Source organism: Microtus pennsylvanicus, chromosome 16, assembly GCF_037038515.1.
Source record: "Microtus pennsylvanicus isolate mMicPen1 chromosome 16, mMicPen1.hap1, whole genome shotgun sequence".
Lineage (NCBI taxonomy): Eukaryota > Metazoa > Chordata > Mammalia > Rodentia > Cricetidae > Microtus > Microtus pennsylvanicus.
The window spans coordinates 10,905,324-10,923,122 of NC_134594.1; the positions used below are offsets into that span (position 1 = coordinate 10,905,324).

The 17,799-nt window shown below is 43.7% G+C and overlaps 1 protein-coding gene across 1 annotated transcript in view; it reads right to left on the reverse strand.

Annotated features, from left to right (window-relative positions):
- Nucleotides 1-10,305: 10,305 nt before the first annotated feature.
- The window catches only part of Kcnmb2 (potassium calcium-activated channel subfamily M regulatory beta subunit 2), a 248,816-nt gene continuing 241,322 nt past the window's right edge, over nt 10,306-17,799 (reverse strand). Inside the window, exon 5 of the mRNA XM_075950490.1 lies at nt 10,306-11,982. Within this exon, the coding sequence (XP_075806605.1) occupies nt 11,698-11,982 (285 nt within the window). The 3' untranslated portion in view covers nt 10,306-11,697. The remainder of the gene's footprint in view (nt 11,983-17,799) is intronic.

Sequence of the window (17,799 nt, forward strand, 5' to 3'; positions counted from 1 at the left end):
GGGCGCCCTGGAGCTGGCTGCGGTTACTGATGGATATGAGCCAGCTGATATGGAATCTGTGTGGACAGTGCCTTTAAACTGCCAAAGAATCCTTCTGTGCTTTATGTTGCTTTTGTTGGGCATTAAATCCAAGCATCAGGAAAAGTCACTAACACCCCCACAAAAAACCCAGAAAAATAATATAGCTTTAGTGCTAAAATACAATAATTAGAAAACAATCTTTGGATAAGTAATCCATTAAATCCAAAGTTTAAAATTCCCAGTTTCTAAAGGAACTTGGAGCAGTGTGTCTTCATCCCTCACTGTCTTCAGGGCTCCTGCTTCATGAAAGAGTCTGCCAGACATTCTGTAGGATACAGAAGAAAGTTACTGACAAACTGCCAAGGTAGGCAGACCTGTCTTTGAAATTTCCTGCTTCATGGAAAAGCCTGCCAGTTACCATGGGTCTGTAGGGTGAAGATGGATGCTCCAGCATTACAGAAGAACTTTGGGTGACTGTCCAGGCAGCAAGATGTCTCTGTCAATTCTAGAGTTTTGGAAGTTGTTTATAATGCACTTTTTGTTTACTTAGGTGATATATCCTTCTGGGGACTTTGATGGAGTTGAAGACAGATAGATATAGTTATAGTTTTCCTTAGTTATAATAAAAGATAAATTAGATATGAATCTTTAGACTCACAAAGAAATATTGTAACTATATTTCTTGCTTAATAATTGTTTTGTTGTAATTTTACTATGTTAAAGTTAAAACTTTCTTTTTATTTAGACAGAAAGGGGAGACGATGTGGTATTATCTTCTGTATGCTGTGAATATTTTTTTTTACCATTGATTAATAAAGAAGTTGCTTTGGCCTATGGCAGGGCAGAATATAGCAAGGTGGGAAAACTAAACTGAATGCAGGGAGAACGAAAGCAGAGTCAGTGATGCCAGGTAGCTGCCAAACGAGAAAGATGCCAGATCCTTACCAGTAAGCATCACAGATTAATAGAAATGGTTAATCTAAGATGTAAGGCTTAACTAGAAAATATACCTGAGCCATCAGCTAAACAGTGTTGTAATTAATATAGCTTCTGTGTGTTTATTGGGGTCTGGGCAGCTGGAAAATGAAAGAACATTCTCAGTTTTACACACAAATGTGCACACACATGCACATAAACATGCACATACTCACATACACACACGCACTTGTACATAGGGACATACACAGGCAAATGTTTTAAAAATGAAAGGAGAATTCAGGGCTACAGAGAAGGCTCAACCATTAAGAATACTAGCTGTTTTTCAAGAACCACGTTTGCTTCCTAGCACCTGCACTGTTCGGCTTACACCTGTCTGTACTCTAGCTCCAGAGCATCTGACACCTTCTTCTGACTTTCGTGGTCACCTACACACAGCCAGTCACAAATAAAAATAAAACAAACCTTCCTTTTTAATAAAAATGAACTGCTCATACCAAACCATGACACATAGAGTTGTTTCTGCAACTTGTGCCTGTCCTATAGCTGGTGAGACATAATGATGGAGAGGCATCAGTGACATAAATCTCTCTCGGCAAGGAGGCCTCACGGTGCAGGTGACTTTACAGCCTCAGTCAGTGCTCAGTTGTTTTTCTCCGTCTGTCCTTTCGGCATCCCTTGTCACCAGGGTTCTCTTCCCTTTCATTGTTTTTGAAACATCTGACTGACTATGTGATGTTTCAGGCTCTCATGACTCTTTTGTTAAATGACGTCCTTCGTATCTGAAGTCAGGTGTCCTGATGGTTTTCTCTTCTACTCTGATGAACTACAGAGAACATTCTCTGACTAACATCTTGATTGGAGAAGCCTGATAGCCACCTTGCAATCAATATAGACACAACAGTCACAATTTTATAGTTAAGATAAAAAAAATCCATTTCTTTCTCTTCCTGTGTCCCCACCCCGCAACGTTGAGATGACAGTGACATTTGGGAAATCATGCATGAAAGGCTTCACGCATGGCAAATTGTGACATCTGTATCCTGTGTTTTATTTATTTAGGTGAAAGGCCTTATAGTATAACGTGTGTGAGTCAAGTCCTTGTGGAGTTCTGAAGGTCATCAAAATCAGAACTGAGCCAAGCAAATGGGAGGGGCTGTGAAGCAAACAGAGAGGAAGGGGCTGGCCACATCTTCCATGCCTGGTACTATGTGTACCCATCTCTCTCTCTTTAAAGTTATTTGCCATTGTTATACCCTCTGTTAAAGGGAAAGTCAGTTTTGCCCAGTGGAGCATCACTGGATTTATCAACCACACTCCAGCGCAAGCCACATGCCAGGGTTTAGTTGGCAAAGACAAAATGAATTCTACGTATTTTGTGAACTTCTTATCTTTTTGACATTTTTATATCTTATTTTTTTTTGTTTGTTTCTGTTGAGAGAGTGACTTAGTTGGGTGTGTATAGGGAGGATCTTGGAGGAATTGGGGGTAGGGGAAACATGGTCAAAATATATTGTCTGAAAAGATTTTTAATAAAGAAAATTTATTTTATTTTTATGTATGTGTCTCTGTGTATGCAGGTGCATGACGGTATCCAAGGAGGCCAGAAGAGGGCGCCAGACTCCCTGCAGCTGGGGTTGTAATCAGCCCAACAAGGGCGCTCGGAACTGAACTCCAGTTCTCTAGAATAGCAACATGCATTCCTAACCACTGAGTCATCTCTCCGGTGCCTTCCTACCCCTTTAAGCTCATAGTAGGGGGTTTTAGAAGAACAGGTTATGGTGCCTGCCCTATGCTGTGCTTTCCAGCTTGCTACTCTTAAAGCTAGTTTCCAAATCAGTGATATTGATATCATTGATATACACTACATATGTCAGTGGTCTGGTTTCAGGAGGAAACATTGACATCTCCTACCTACTCTTTCTTTCATCATAGAATGTGCTTATTTTGTGCTTTGTCACAGAAACCAGAGGTGACTCGTGGATGATAATGGGTAGTTCCAGAAGCTTCTCCCTCCTTTGTACAGTGTCAGGAACAGAGCGACATCAGACAGGAAGTAGGTGCTCCCTGTCAGGCAGAACTCAAAATTATCCCACTGTGTATATGTGAGTGCAGGTGTGTGTGTATGAGTGATGTGTGCGTGGTGTGTATGTGTGTGTGTGTGGTGTGTATGTGTGTGTGTGGTGTGTATGTGTGTGTGTGGTGTGTATGTGTGTGTGTGGTGTGTATGTGTCTGTGTGTGGTGTGTATGTGTGTGTGTGGTGTGTATGTGTGTGTGTGGTGTGTATGTGTCTGTGTGTGGTGTGTATGTGTGATGTGTGTGGTGTGTATGTGTGTGTGTGGTGTGTATGTGTGATGTGCGTGATGTGTGTGTGTGTTTGGTGTGTCTGTGTGATGTGTGTGGTGTGTATGTGTTATGTGCGTGGTGTGTATGTGTGTGGTATGTACATGTGATGTGTGTAGGGTGTGTATGTGTGATGTGTGTATGTGTGATGTGTGTGTGTTGTGTATATGTGTGTGTGTATATTCTGAACCACACAATAGCCCCTTCCCCATTACTCCAGACTTTTGTGCATTTAATTTTTTCCTGAGTGCAGGAAGTGTTTCATCATAGAGAACACCCTTGTTGTCTGTAGCCATCTTTTCTTTCTTGGGAGAAGGAAGTGTTTCCAGTATGGTGACTTTTCCCAGTTGGCTGGGAATGAGACACAGAAAATGAGGGGTAAGCAGCATTTCCATTTTCTGACTTGGTAGCTACTGTTTATGTGCACAATGTGAATATGAATAAGTGCGGTGCAATCCCTGGATAGAGTGTGAGCATTCTTTGATAAGGTGCATGGCAATCGCCGCCAATCTTTGGCTCTAAGGTTCAGTGATTGGTTTAAGTGTGCCCCACACTCACCCCTGCACCTCCTGTACACTCAATTGCTTTGAAGATGGTTTTGGGGAGCCCTTAAACATAGATGCTCAGTCGCTTGGTTTCTTAGACCTTTATTTAAAGGGGTTTCTAGGTCTTCAGACATTGCAGACGGTTCCAGTAGAGGGATGAAGCCCTTCCCCACGAAGGGGAAGGAAGGATGGAGGAGAACGTCTTTGTGATCTGTTGGGCATGGGGTCGGAAAGGAAAGGGAGACCGTGGCAAGTTCCCTGCTGCAGAGTTGGAATGAGACTGGGGGGCTTGGATCTCAGGAGCAGCAGGAAATGCCTGCGTCTACCTCCAGCCTACTTGTCTCGGGAGCAGCAGCCCTTGGTTTAGCACAGGGCGCCTGCTGGAGATGGGGCCTGGGACAGAGCAACAGGTGGAAGGAGGAGTGTTAGAAGGGGAGATCTGTGGGAGCCACAGGAGATGGAAGCGTGGGGTGCAGCAGGGATGTATTGCTGGTGTACTGTTCCAACACTGGGGGTGGGACTGGGGGGGGGGGTTAGATCTGTGAGAACAGAGCTGCCTCCGACTTTCAAGTCCCAGTCCTAAAAATAATAGTAATAATTGTCTTGGCCTGAGACTGTGAATCATCAGGAAACAGCTGCCTTCTTTCTTGACTAAACTCTGGTGGCCAATTGCTTAGCATTTTAATATATGGTATCACATAGTCTTGGGCACAGCTATTGCAAGGCTGGTTTTGTAAGTGCCGAAATGGACGAACAAGTTAAATATATTTTGCGCAGTGTTGCAGCTACCAGGGTGGTGGCACACTGAAGAGCCAGAGCCAGGCCTGAGCGAGTCCAGGCACTGAGCACATGAGCGCTTATTTAGAGCACCCTGTCTTTTCTGATGTGTCCTTTTCTACACATGTTAGCTTCTTCCTCTTATCGTCACTTACCCTTCATGTTCCCGTGTACTGATGCTCTTGGCTCCCATTTTCTCAGCATGTTCCTGTGCTGAGAAATCAATGTTCAAGATAAACAGCATCTGCCTGGGGCCACCTGCTATCTTCCTGATGGACTCCAGGGGTCTAGGAGCAATCTGTACCTGTGCACTTATCGGGTGTTCTGTCTTAAGGTAGAGCTTCTGGGAGCAATGCTCTGCTCCAATGATCCAATTGTTCATTGCTTCATTTAAGTAACATTGTTGAGTTCCCCTCCTCTGTACCTGGTCTAGGAGATGGAAATAGAAAAGAGAAGCAAAAACAGCTACGCCAAAACTCCTCTCCAAGAATCTCCAGAGAAATGTGTGATGTGGTTTTTCCTTCCTTGCCTTTTCCCTCCCTCCCTCCCTCCCTCCCTCCCTCCCTCCCTCCCTCCCTCCCTCCCTCTTTCCCTCCTTCCTTTTTTCCCTTCCTCCCTGCCTGTCCTTTCCTTTCCCTCCCTTTCCCTCTCGTCCTTTGCTTGTGTGTTTCATGGAGAGTGAGTCTAGAAGCTTGGGCATACTTGGCTACTGCTTGACCACTAAGCTTTATCTCTTGTCTTTTTGTTTTTTTCCACTTTGAGACGGGCCCTCAAATGTGCTCAGGCTAGTCTTGACCTTGTGATCCTGCTGCCTCAGGCTCTTGAGAAGCTGGGTTTTTGACTCTTCACCACTTAGCCTGGCTTGATAAATATTTCTTTTAGAGGGATGTGACAGAATTAGAGAAACATAGAAGATGGGCAGACAGGTGGGGCCTGGGGGTGCATTGGGCATTTTCTCTGGAGTGGATGAGGTTGGAGATAAGGTCTGAAGCACAAATGATGAAGGCAGGGTGAACGGAGAGGAGTGGAGCAGAGATGCTGTGGAGAAAGCAGTACGCAAACCCTCAGAGGGCGCTGGAATTCGGAACACTGAGTGACATTTGGTTGGAACGGCTAGACTGAGGTATAAGTTGACTGGTGGCCTCTGAAGGTCAGGCCACTGTCTAAGTCATTTGTAGAGACAAATATCGTTATCTTTTCTTGATGTGTAAATCTCCCTTAACGAAATCTAGGTTCCTCACTGGATGAAGATTGAAGTTTCTCTTGATGCCAGCAAATGGCAGGTTTGGCTTCTTGATTTCCTCCCCACAGTGGCCATCAAATGAATGACTGCGTGGCTGTTAGGTAGGGATGTTGGCCACACCACAGTCGGAGGTATGGTTCCATGCTGGTATTGGTTTCCCAAAGAGCTCCTGGACTTCAGCTCTAGGTGAAGTTCATTTATTTTTTATTTTTATATTTTAACTTCTGATTGGTCAGTTAATCAAGTACTTCCTTCTTAAAAGAAAAACTCACTGGTTTTCGTTTGGAGGATTTGGGCATATTGCTTCCTGGGAACACCCAGTAGAACTCCTAAATAACCCATGGGCTAGCCTGATGGTTGTTAGCGTTCATGGGGTTGGTTAGTCAGCTGGCCAGACTGGCATCTGCAAAGGCAGCGAAGGCTGCAACAGGAAAAGCTCTTTTCTTGCGCTGGTTCAAACCGAGACTGCTACCCAAGGCCTTTCCTGGCCTCTAGGCCTGGTGCCTAGGATTGTTCCTGGCAGATTCTGGGACTGCACTGGAGGCCGACAGTGCCGAGATGGTTATAACTTCCTAGAGATGGATCAGAGTGCAGCGCTGGCACGGAATTCTGCATCCATCTACTGTTGGAAAGGGATGGACATATTTTACACACGTCTTGCGTCCTCTGTTTGAACTCCCTGACTTCTCAGGACAACCGGATGTCAGCTGTCACAGCTGCTGTTTTTGGTTAGTGACACACACTCTTAATGACTGCAGGATGAGGCTTCTGCCATGCTCCCGGAGGGCACAGCGAAGGCCTGTGGTGTTGGCTCACTAAGAGGAGCTCATTCTGGCAGCGCAGCTGTCGGGAAGGAAGGGCTGAGGTCTGGTGACTGACAGGAGGATGCTGAACTAGAACAGGTGAAAATCAAGGGGACCAGAGCCCGGAGAGATGGCTCAGTACTTAAGAACACCAACTGCTCTTCCAGAAGATCAGGGTTCAATTCCTAGCAGCGACAGGCAACTCACAACTGTCTTTAACTTCAGTTCCAAGGGACCCAACACCCATGCAAAATACCAATGCACATAAAAGCAAACACTGGATTTGCTTAAAACAATAACAACAACAACTGCATCTGGCATCTGTGCTGAAGTCTGAGTCCCATATTGCCACCAAAGGTCACACAGAAGCCCAGGGTTGAGGAGACAGCCTGAAGATTTAAATGATGTGTAGGGTAAATGCTGTTGCCATAACCACCCCGACCTGACTGTCAGGGCTTCCACCCAGAGCCAAGCTGCTGCAGAGGGCCATGTCTGGGTTCGTGGTCCAGCTACAACTGGGGTCTGTGTTGATATCTATGGACCATGTCACCGCAGGGGTCCTTAGGAACCATGAGAGATAAAATCGGAGGGCCACGCTGAGATGGCTGCACCCTTTGCTGGCCCAGAGAAAGCTGGCCTTGCCTGTCTGGACATTAAGCAAGAAAGCTGGCTCAGCACTCAGGAGAGATGACCCCACCCATCACCTCACCAGAATGACCTGACCCTGAGGGTATGGGGATAGAGGAGCTGACTCTGCCCCCCTGACCAGCTCAGCTACCATCCAGGCCCACATCTGGGCTTTGGGTTGGCCTACCCTAGCATCTACCCCATCTAGGATCTGCTGGAGCTTGTGAAAGTACTGGTCCTGTGCAACAATACCTGCAGGATCTCCATGACTCCAGGTTTGCAGCCATGGGATATGGCAGAGGAGTTCGTGGGAAGATACAGTGATGACAGTGTACCAGAAACCACCTCAAGTATTTCAACGTAGCAGTCAATACAGTGGCCATCCTCCTCATCAGATGGCGCTCATCAAGGATGCTAGGAAGGGAGTCATGCATTAGCTTGAGTTTTGGTAAAATTGAATTTGCTTATAAGATTTATTTTTATTTTTGTGTATATGGTTGTTTATATATGTGTGTGTGTATGGGCACCATGTGGGTGCCTGGTACTCTGTTGCCACAATGACACCTTTTCAAAAGAATCTGGAAGCAAGGCCCTTCAAGTCAACGTTCCATACGGTATGTGTGTTGGAAGGGTTATGGCAGAATTGTGAGAGTGTTCTGGCCAACACAAGAGGAGATGGGGAAAGGAACTGAGGAAGGAAGGGAGACTGGAGAGAAGGCTCAGCATTTAAGAGCACTGGCTGCTCTTCCAGAGGACCCAGGTTCAATCCTCAGCACCCACATGGTAGCTCACCACCAACTGTAATCCAGTCACAGGGGGGATCGGACTCCTTCCTCTTACCTCCGAGGGTACCAGGTACACATAAAGTGCACAGATACACATGCAGGAAAAACACCCATACGAGTAAAATAAAAATAAATAAATATAAAATTAAAAACCCAGGAGTTTAAGAAGAGGAACAGCCTTCAACTATTAATCATGCTTTCTTTCTTACCAGGATAGTGGGAGTTAGCCAACCTTCTTGAACACTGTTTAGTCCGTTTTGGTTTTTTTTTTTTTTGTGAGGAAGTGAGCATTGTAACTGTGTTTTTGTTAAAGTTATTGTCTAAACTCACTTCAGTCAATTGTTCATCTCTCTTTTCTCTCTGTTACTGTCAACATAACAATTACAGTCAACATGTTTTACCCACAGGAAGGCAGCGAGCTGTTTATAGCACAACAGTGTGAAAGCAACGTTTGTTTTCCGAATGTCATGTATAAGTATTCTTCTGTCGTTTGCAGCGACGGGAGAAGGACAGCATGCTGGAACTCTCTGGCTGTCACCCAGCCTGCATAGAGGAATTTACGATGCCCACACATTAGCATCAACGGGCACTTTGCTGGTAGCTTTCCTCGGAACCATATCTTTTTATTATAGCTATTTGCAAGCAGTCATTGATACATTTATCATTTCTGGGGTTTAATACAATTGCATCTCGGGCAATCTGAAATCAATAAAGTTTTAGATGGGATGTGCCAATTGGATAATGAAAGTGATTTGGACACATCGACATTTGTAACATTTGGGGAACTCATTCTTGGTGAATAATGTGGAGACTGCGGGCTGTTGTTGCCAGTGTAAACAAGCCCCTGGGTCCTAAAGAAATAAGTGGGTTATTGGGAGCACCACAGGGAGGCTGTTCTTCTCTTAACCCATAGATTAATACATAAAGATTCTATTTGAGCATCAGAATGTCCCCGAAGACCAGTGTTGGTCTTCTTTACACACACGTAGCATAGAATTCTAGTCTTATTTTGCTTTTATTTATTTGTTTTGTGTGTGCACAAATGTGTGTATGCTACGATGTTCAGGTGCGTAGCTCAGAGAACAACTTATGGAGATTTCTTTCCTTCCAGATTGTGGGTCCCAGGTATTGAACCCAGGTCTTCAGGCTGACTGGCAAGTGGTTTTACCTGCTGAGCCAACTCACTGGCCCTCAGGATGCTAATGTTACAAGGGCCCCTATATCTATCTACCTGATGGTCAGACACCTACATTTACAGCCAAGAGGATAAATGACTTCTTCAGGAGCCACCTCCTCACCATCTCTTGATCAAAGTCTCCCCATTTAATTCTCTTGCTATGTCATTTCTATGATCCTTTCAAGACCTCAGAACTCCTCAGGGTTAATTTAAAAGATGCCAAAGCCACAGTAATGGCTTCCACGGTGGAAAAACTGCACAACGAGTCTTTCCACCACTTTCCATGATCACTGAAATTTGTAGGGAAGTTGTTTAAGATCCGTAGGCCAAGGCCATAATGATCTTCCAATAGAGTTGTTACGAAGAACAAATAGGTAACAGGTGCAAGGCATCTAACATGTGTTTACTCCTGGGTCTTCCACTCTGAGAGCAAGCATCCAGGTGTGCTTGCGGCTAAGGTAGTTTACAGGTGTTGATGCTGGATTGACATCCACGAAGGTCCTAGTCAACACCTTTTGACGCTGTTTGTGTTTTTTTGTTTTTGCTTTTTTTTGGTTTTGTTTTTCTACATTCTTATCTAACCCAACAACTGGGATTTTTTTTTTCTCTTTTTCAGTACTGCGGATTGAACCTAGAGTATCCTGCAGGTAAGGCAAGTGTTTTACTTTTGAAATACAGCCCCAGGCCTTAGGTTGTTTAGTGAAAACAATCTAAAGAAGATAAAAATAATACACGTCATGTGTGTTCCACCCGTGGATCCCTTGAAGGGAAGCCTGGGGAACATTTAAGGTTGCAAACTTCAGCCCCACGGTCCTGAAGATTCCTCGCCCATCTTGACAAATACATTTTAAAGAAAGAAGTAGAAATAAGTAATTTTCTGCGGTGTTTTGCAAATGTTTATGATATTACATATTACGTTAGGTGTCAGAAAAAGGGATTTTCTTTATAGTCTAATAAGATGTCTTCAAATATAGTAATTAGAATTGTTCAAACGGCCACAGGCATATCTGTTTTGAATGCAAGAAGTATTTGAATCTGGTGATTGAATTGGTCTTAAAAATTTTTAATCACACGTTTGAAGTCCTGAGTACACCCTAGGCGTTTACTTGCTTATGAAAAGTCAAACTATGAATTACACCGTTCTGCTCCCCACATTACTTTCACCTTCCATCCCACAAATGACTTGTGAAATTTGCAATTACCTAAAAAACATCAATACTATGTTACAAAAGGTACTTAAATATAGATGAGAAAGATAGATGTTTGTCTTCTTAGATACTGATATCAAATAAAGGATGGAATGTCTTTATTGAAAACCAACCCCTCATCCCCCCCTCCCCGCCAACAGAACGAGTAAACATCAGTGTGGAGAAAGGCTTCCTTTAACTCTGTTGTTCAGTTCAAACGCGTGTTAGGAAAATGTCTGTTCTGCATATAAAATATACAACAAAAAAGGGAATAGTGAATAGAAAAATAAAATATGTAGAGGAGACAAAGATTCTGCACACGTAGCTTTAAAACTCCAACAGGCAACAGTTTTCAGGAGACTATACATTCAATCACTGAAACATAAATCCCCACATAGTAAATTACAACACTGTAATTTGCCGTAGGAGACTCACCCATTGCAATGAACTCACCAGTCTTTACCACATTAACGTTGGCCTCTAACAGACCAGAGGAAATGGAGTTAAGATTTCACATAAGTATCTTTGCAGCTGAGACTTTTCTGCATTGCCGTGGAATACCTCCCGACACCCAGTCAGTTCAGCAGGAGCAAACTCACCTTGACCTTTGTCTCCCACACAGTAGCAGGGTCATAGATGGAAAAGGGCTCTGTTCGGAAGACATTATAGAGCTGGAGATCATTTTAAAAATCTGAAGTAGCGAATAAAAAGTAATGGAAGAAAAGAATCTGACTTCCTCTCTTCATTACAACACTATAGTAAAAATAAAAAAAATTTTTAACATGCTTTAGTCAGGAAACCACCCTTGCTACAGGACTCGATATAGAATAAGAAAAAAAACCCACGTTTTTGGCTGTAGCTTTAGTAAACAACAAATGAAGAAAAATCTGGTCTTCAAGAGGTCTAGAAACTCAGAACACAGACCTTGTCACGTGGACAGTGCCTCCATTCTGCCACAAGACTTAGCGATGAGTAGCTGAGCCCTATTCTGGTGGAAAGAGGACTGACTAGTTCCAGCATCAAAACAAGATAATGAAACCACCGACTGACAAAGAACAGTTAATTCTCCTGAATAATAATGACATCATGTTTGCATATAAGACAGCATCTGCGTTATTGCTCTACTTAGAATAATAATACAGTAAGGAACCCATAACAGACTGCACGTTAAAAACTTAAGGTTCTTTGGTGAAGAATGAAAGAAAACAGTATTTGAGCTTTAAAGAAAAATATCTTATCCATGATTTTTCTTTTATCTATTGATCCGTTGGATCCTCTCACAGAGCAGGGAGAGGTACTGAGTGAGTTTCACCATGGCAACAATTGCCACGCCCCCAGCCATCATACACGTGGGCCAGAAGAGAGAATGGAACAGCACGTTGGAGCTGTAGAGTTTGGTCAGGATGACACTCTTCTGGTTTCCTTCCGGGTCAGAATAGCAGGGGAAGTGTTGGTGTCTCCTGAAGTTCTCCATGACGACACTCACCAGGGACATAGACTCTTCAAAGTTGTTTCCACACTTAGGGATATAGGAACACTGTGAAGAGCAAGGTGGAGAGTCACCAAGAGAGCCAGGCAGATAGTAGTCAACCTAGCTTTATCTGAGAGACAGTCATGGTGGTTCACTTTTGTATATTTAAACTAAGGTCTCCCAAGACCAGAGAGGGCACATACTGATAAAAGCGATGTTTCGGGATTCCTAGATAAAGTTTGCCTTAGTAACTCATCTATAAATTACTTAGCTGTTGATTAAAATCTGATTATGAATTGTTTGTTTGATATAACAATCTCACATCACATATGTAGAAAAAGTAAGTAGTACTTCTTGCTATCGCTAAGAGTGGTGAGTCTTAATTCCCTCCTCCCAAGCATACTTGTCCAGGGGCTCAGAGGGAAAATCTTCCTGAGTTTTGTCTGCCCGCATGATATAAAACATTGCTATAACATACTGTGATGGTTAGTCAATTGTCAACTTGACTGGATTTAGGGTCACTATGGAAACACTTGTGGGAATGTCTGTGGCAGTGTTTCCAGAAAGGTCTACCTCAGGAGGCAGTAACATGGAAGGTAGGTGGCATGTGTCCCTTGGCTGGGGTGCCAGACTGAATGAAAAAAATGGGAGCTGAGCGTAACTCTCCAGTTCTCTCTGCTTCCTGACTGTGGCTTCAATGTGATGAGCCCCTTACTCCCTCTGCCCACAACCGACGGTGCCACCCCTAACTGTGACCCACACCGTGACCCCAGGCTGCAGGTCCATCCTTCCTTAGGTCACTTTTGTCAGGAATTTTGTCACAACAAAAGGAAACGTAATTAACACAATGCCAGTATAGAAGAGTCATTTATGAAAATATATTTGTTTTGACTACATGATATTCAACCAAGCTACCTTGGGCATCTTGTTACTATCATAAAAAAGCAAAACAAAAACCCCAAATCAAGTAAAAAAAAAAAAACAAACAAAAGCCAGCTACAGCTTTGGTGGATCTTGGAGAATTCAGAGATGCTGAGCAGAGAGGCCTGTGAGGAAAGGAACAGCCTCCGCTTGCCAAACGAGCATCTTCCTGGCAGCCAGGGAACAGCAAGCAGGATGGCATCAGAGTGCACTCTCTGTCCTGAGGACCCGGCGCTGTTTTGATTGGCTCATCTCACAGAGATCTCTTGTGTTCTGTCCCTTCTACCTCTCTCCCTCTTTTTTCACACCGTCATAGGAGGCAGCTTGTGGGTAGTACGTATGCACTGGCATGAGATCTGGAGTGGGACTCTGGAATCTGGGAGAGATTTCCATCTATAAATCTCAGGGAGAAAATTACAAACAAGTTAAGTTTCAGCTAGTGCAGCCTTGTTTCTCTGGAACAGTTTTTTTCTTCTTCTCTGACTTAGCAGCAGCACCAGGAACTTGTGTAGCTGTAACCATGGGGTTTTTGAGGTTTCTAAATAGCAGAAGTTTCTCTGATTAGTTAAGAATGGAAGATGAAGCCGGGCGGCGGTGGCGCACGCCTTTAATCCCAGCACTCGGGAGGCAGAGGCAGGCGGATCTCTGTGAGTTCGAGACCAGCCTGGTCTACAAGAGCTAGTTCCAGGACAGGCTCCAAAACCACAGAGAAACCCTGTCTCGAAAAACAACAACAACAACAACAACAAAAAAAAGAATGGAAGATGAGCATTCTGGCAGTGCTTTGGCATGGGGCCGAGGATGAGCTCTGAATGCAGCCCAGTGTCTTATATCCTGACTCAGAGCCCTGAGTGTGTGCACGAGCAAGTGCAGGTACACAGGATTTTATTTTATTTTGGTGACTCGATTGCCTGACTCTCAAGCACGAACGCTGTAGATGACAGCACCGTGTCACAATGGCGTGAAAAGGATGAACACACCTCTCACCATGCTTAATATGACGCTCCTGTCGCAGAGATGGAGTCAACACACTTTAAAACGTGACCAGCTGTGAGTCAGTGCCCATTCACGGACACGCGTGAACCCAGTAGAGTGCTGGACTCAGCCTGGGGCTGGGGTGGGGAAGAAGGCTGAGAGTATCTCCAGAGAAAGTGATAATTCGGCGTGATAAAGGGCTAAGGGTTTGGCCAGCGGGATGGTACCTTTCAGGCGGTCATGGGACTCTCTTTTCATCGCAGAGCTGTTCATGCAGATCAGGGCTTCAAGAGTTTTAGGCAATATTTCTTGAAGCAAACAATTTTAACAACAACAAAGCAAAGTGAACACAGATAAGCCTTCTATGGCCAGATGCAGGCAGAGCCAATCTGTATCATAAAGGTATCGGGTCTTGGTATGTTTTTGTGCTTACATGGAAGTAAAATAAAATATGGCAGCCATTAAAAAAATGGAGCTTTTCTTTATTTTCTTTTGCTATGGTGAATCAATTCAACTTTTTTTTTTTTTTTTTTTAGAAACATCTGTCAGGCAAATGACAATAATTCTGTCACTAGGTAAGATTCTTCCAAACAAAACAAGATATAAAGTAGCTCTGAGACCATCTGGCAAAGTTGTAACACAGGAGCTTCTTATTCCAGTTTAAAGCTGACAGGGCCTGAGAGGTGTGGGTATGATCTGACTGCATTCCGCACACGCTCACCCTTAGGTACTCTGTGCCAGGGGCACACACAGGGGCAACATACAGATGTGAGTGGCAAGAGTCTGGGGTGCTCTGAGTCCACCCGATGTGGTTATCTGCCCCTTTCTGTTTCTGCCCATGAGAACTCTACCATATATCAGCTGTTCATTTCTTTTTCTTGTCGACAGATCCCTTGTGATAAGGAATGAATGAGGTTGTATAACAAGTTCCTGACTTGAGTTCATGTGGTCCGGTGGCTATAGGCACGTGGTCCACAGAACCAATTTCATCTCCGTAATGAGGTTAATCGAGACTTCCCGGCAGCTATCTTTCAGAATTAGATGATGAATATGCATAAGGCTTCCATAAATTTTTATTAGCACATTTTCCTACTAGAATATCACATTTTCCCACATGCTTTTCTGAAGTCTTTAACCGAGTGCCACATACTAAGTTACGGAAGTTCTAAAGAGGGCTGAACAGCTGCGGGATTCTGACAGGGTCACCTTGCCTTGTGGCCTTTGGAGATGTGCGGTGAACCGGATTCTACCTTAGGATGTGGGTGTTTACTTCTGGTGTTCCAGCTTTAGTCCCGTGTATTCTCCGGAAGTGAGTATGGATTCGAAGCAAAGATTTAGCTACTGTGCTGTACCCAGATGCTTGCTACAGAAGTGGGCAGAACAAGGAACCATGACTTAATTATCACCTGCCTTCATCGTGTATTTGCGGGGTCATTTTATGTGAGTGATCTAGAATACACAGAACACGGTTCAACAAATTATATCTGACTACTATACAATCTTCACTTAATTTAGAAATTATAACATGATCATGAGAATAAAGACCTCATCCTTTTTAGGCAATTATTTTATTTAGTGGGTATGGATGGGATTGGAAAGGTTTAACTTTTAGATTGTGAATGATATATAACAGAAAGGTAGTGATCAAAGTATGTAAATACTGTTACCAGGAGGATGCACTAATCTTCCAGATTGCCAGTCAGCAGAAAATTGAGGAACCTACTTTGTGTGTGTGTGTGTACATGTACATCTATTTGTGTATATATTGGTTTGTGTGCACATGTGCATATCCTTGTATGTGGAGGCCAAAGATTGATGTTGTATGTCTTTCTAATCATTTTCTACAATTTTTTTTGGTGCCAGGGTCTCTCAAGGAACCTGGAACTCACTGATAGTCTAGACCTGCTGGCTAGCAAGTCCCCGGGATTCTCCTGTCTCCACTGTCAATGCAGGTGCACCACGTTTATGTGAACTGAACTCAGGTCCTTGAGCTTGCATGGCAAGCCCTTTCCTGACCGAGCTGTCTCCCCAACCTTAGTGGTCTCTTATTTTTTCATTTTATTTATATCATATTTTATATTTTTTCAGATTTTTATGCATTATATTTTTAGCATAGTTACTCCCATTCTTCAAATCCTCCCAGACCCATTCCCTACTCAAAACTCATCTAACTTTGACTCCTCATCTTTTTAATTACTTCTCTTATTTTTTGAGATTATAATATAATTATAAGCCGGGCGATGGTGGCACACGCCTTTAATCCCAGCACTCGGGAGGCAGAGGCAGGCGGATCTCTGTGAGTTCGAGACCAGCCTGGTCTACAGAGCTAGTTCCAGGACAGGCTCCAAAGCCACAGAGAAAGCCTGTCAAAAAACCAATATATATGTATATGTATATATACACACACACATATATGTATATATACACACACACACATATATGTATATGTATATATACACACACATATATGTATATGTATATGTATATATATATGTATATATATATATATATATATATATATATATATATATATATATATATATAACACATTTCCCCTCCTTGGTCTCTTTCAAATGTATGACATCTTTTTTCATTAGTTATTGTTACATGTATATGCTCTTCCCTGGGTTAGACTATTTCTCCCACTCTCAGCATCCCTTAACTGCCTGTAGTTCTTTATTTAAGGTTGAGGCCCCATAGTCTTTTACCGTCTATGTTAGCATGTGTGTTGCTGTCCTTGGTCAGCTCATCTTTGGGCAGCTGTGTTGGTGGGACTTCATGGATGCAGATTTTGATATTCCTAGGAGACACAATCTCAAAGCAGACTCCCTGATCCTCTGACTTCCTACAATCTTCCTGCCCCATCTTCTGAGCCTTGGGTGTAGGAATTGTTTGGTAGATGTATCCATTGGGACTGGGGTCCACAACTCTTCGTTATGATTGGTTGTGGTTTTCTGTAATGGTCTCCATCTGTTGCGTAGTGAAGTTTCCGTGATGAGGGATGAGGGCTACACTTGTCTGTGGCTTTAAGGACAAATGTTTAGAGTCCTGCTATGGATGATGCTCCATGTTTTCACTAGTTTCCTCCTTGCTGTGTGGATCTTGCGTCCCTTTAGAGAGCTTCTGGTTATCACCCAGGTATGTGCACCACTAATGCATTCTTAGGGTTATCAAGCCTTGCTGGTCATTGTTGCGGCTCATAGTTGGGCAGAATTGTTGATTATTTCTCTCCTTTGGAAGGTTGCCTGGTGTTTTCCGGTACCAGGAAGCCTAGTCCTCAGGAAGCTTTCAGGTGAATTCTCGCTCAGGGTCCTTTGCATCTGAAATGCATGGAGTTTTCAACAACGCCCTCATTCAACAAAAGCAAAGTCCAATTAGTGCCAGGTATATACTCTTGGACGGTCAGCTGGCCAGAGCCACACCCTTAAAGGGAACTAACTCTCCCTATCTCAGCAGTTGTCAATCCCATAGTTCCCCCAGGGGATGGGAACTTTGTGACCTACTGCCTGACCCCATGTTGGGATTTTGCCTGTTTTGAGCTTTCCCAGGTCTTATGTATATTGTCTCGAGTGCTGTGAGCTCATATGTGCAGCCCTCCTGTTGTATCCAGGAAGGAGTTTACCTGGAGTCACCTCCCACCTCTGGCTCTTACAACCATTTCACTTTCTCTTCCGCAAAGGAGAGGATGTGACAAAAATATCTCATTTGGGGACAAACACTGACGAGATTTGAGATATGGACTCATCTATGGATAAATCATTAAGAGTTGGTTTAATTGTCTCTTCCCCCCACCCCAACCCCTTTTCTTAAGATTCATTTTTTAATCTTTTGTCTGCAAGTTCAGCTACACAGCAGGAGGGGACACTGGAACTCAAGTTACTATATTGGTGCTGGGAGTTGAACTCAGGACCTCTGGAAGAGCAGTCAGTCCTTTTAACCACTGAGCCATCTCACCAGCCCATAACAGTCTCTGCTTAACCTGGAGTT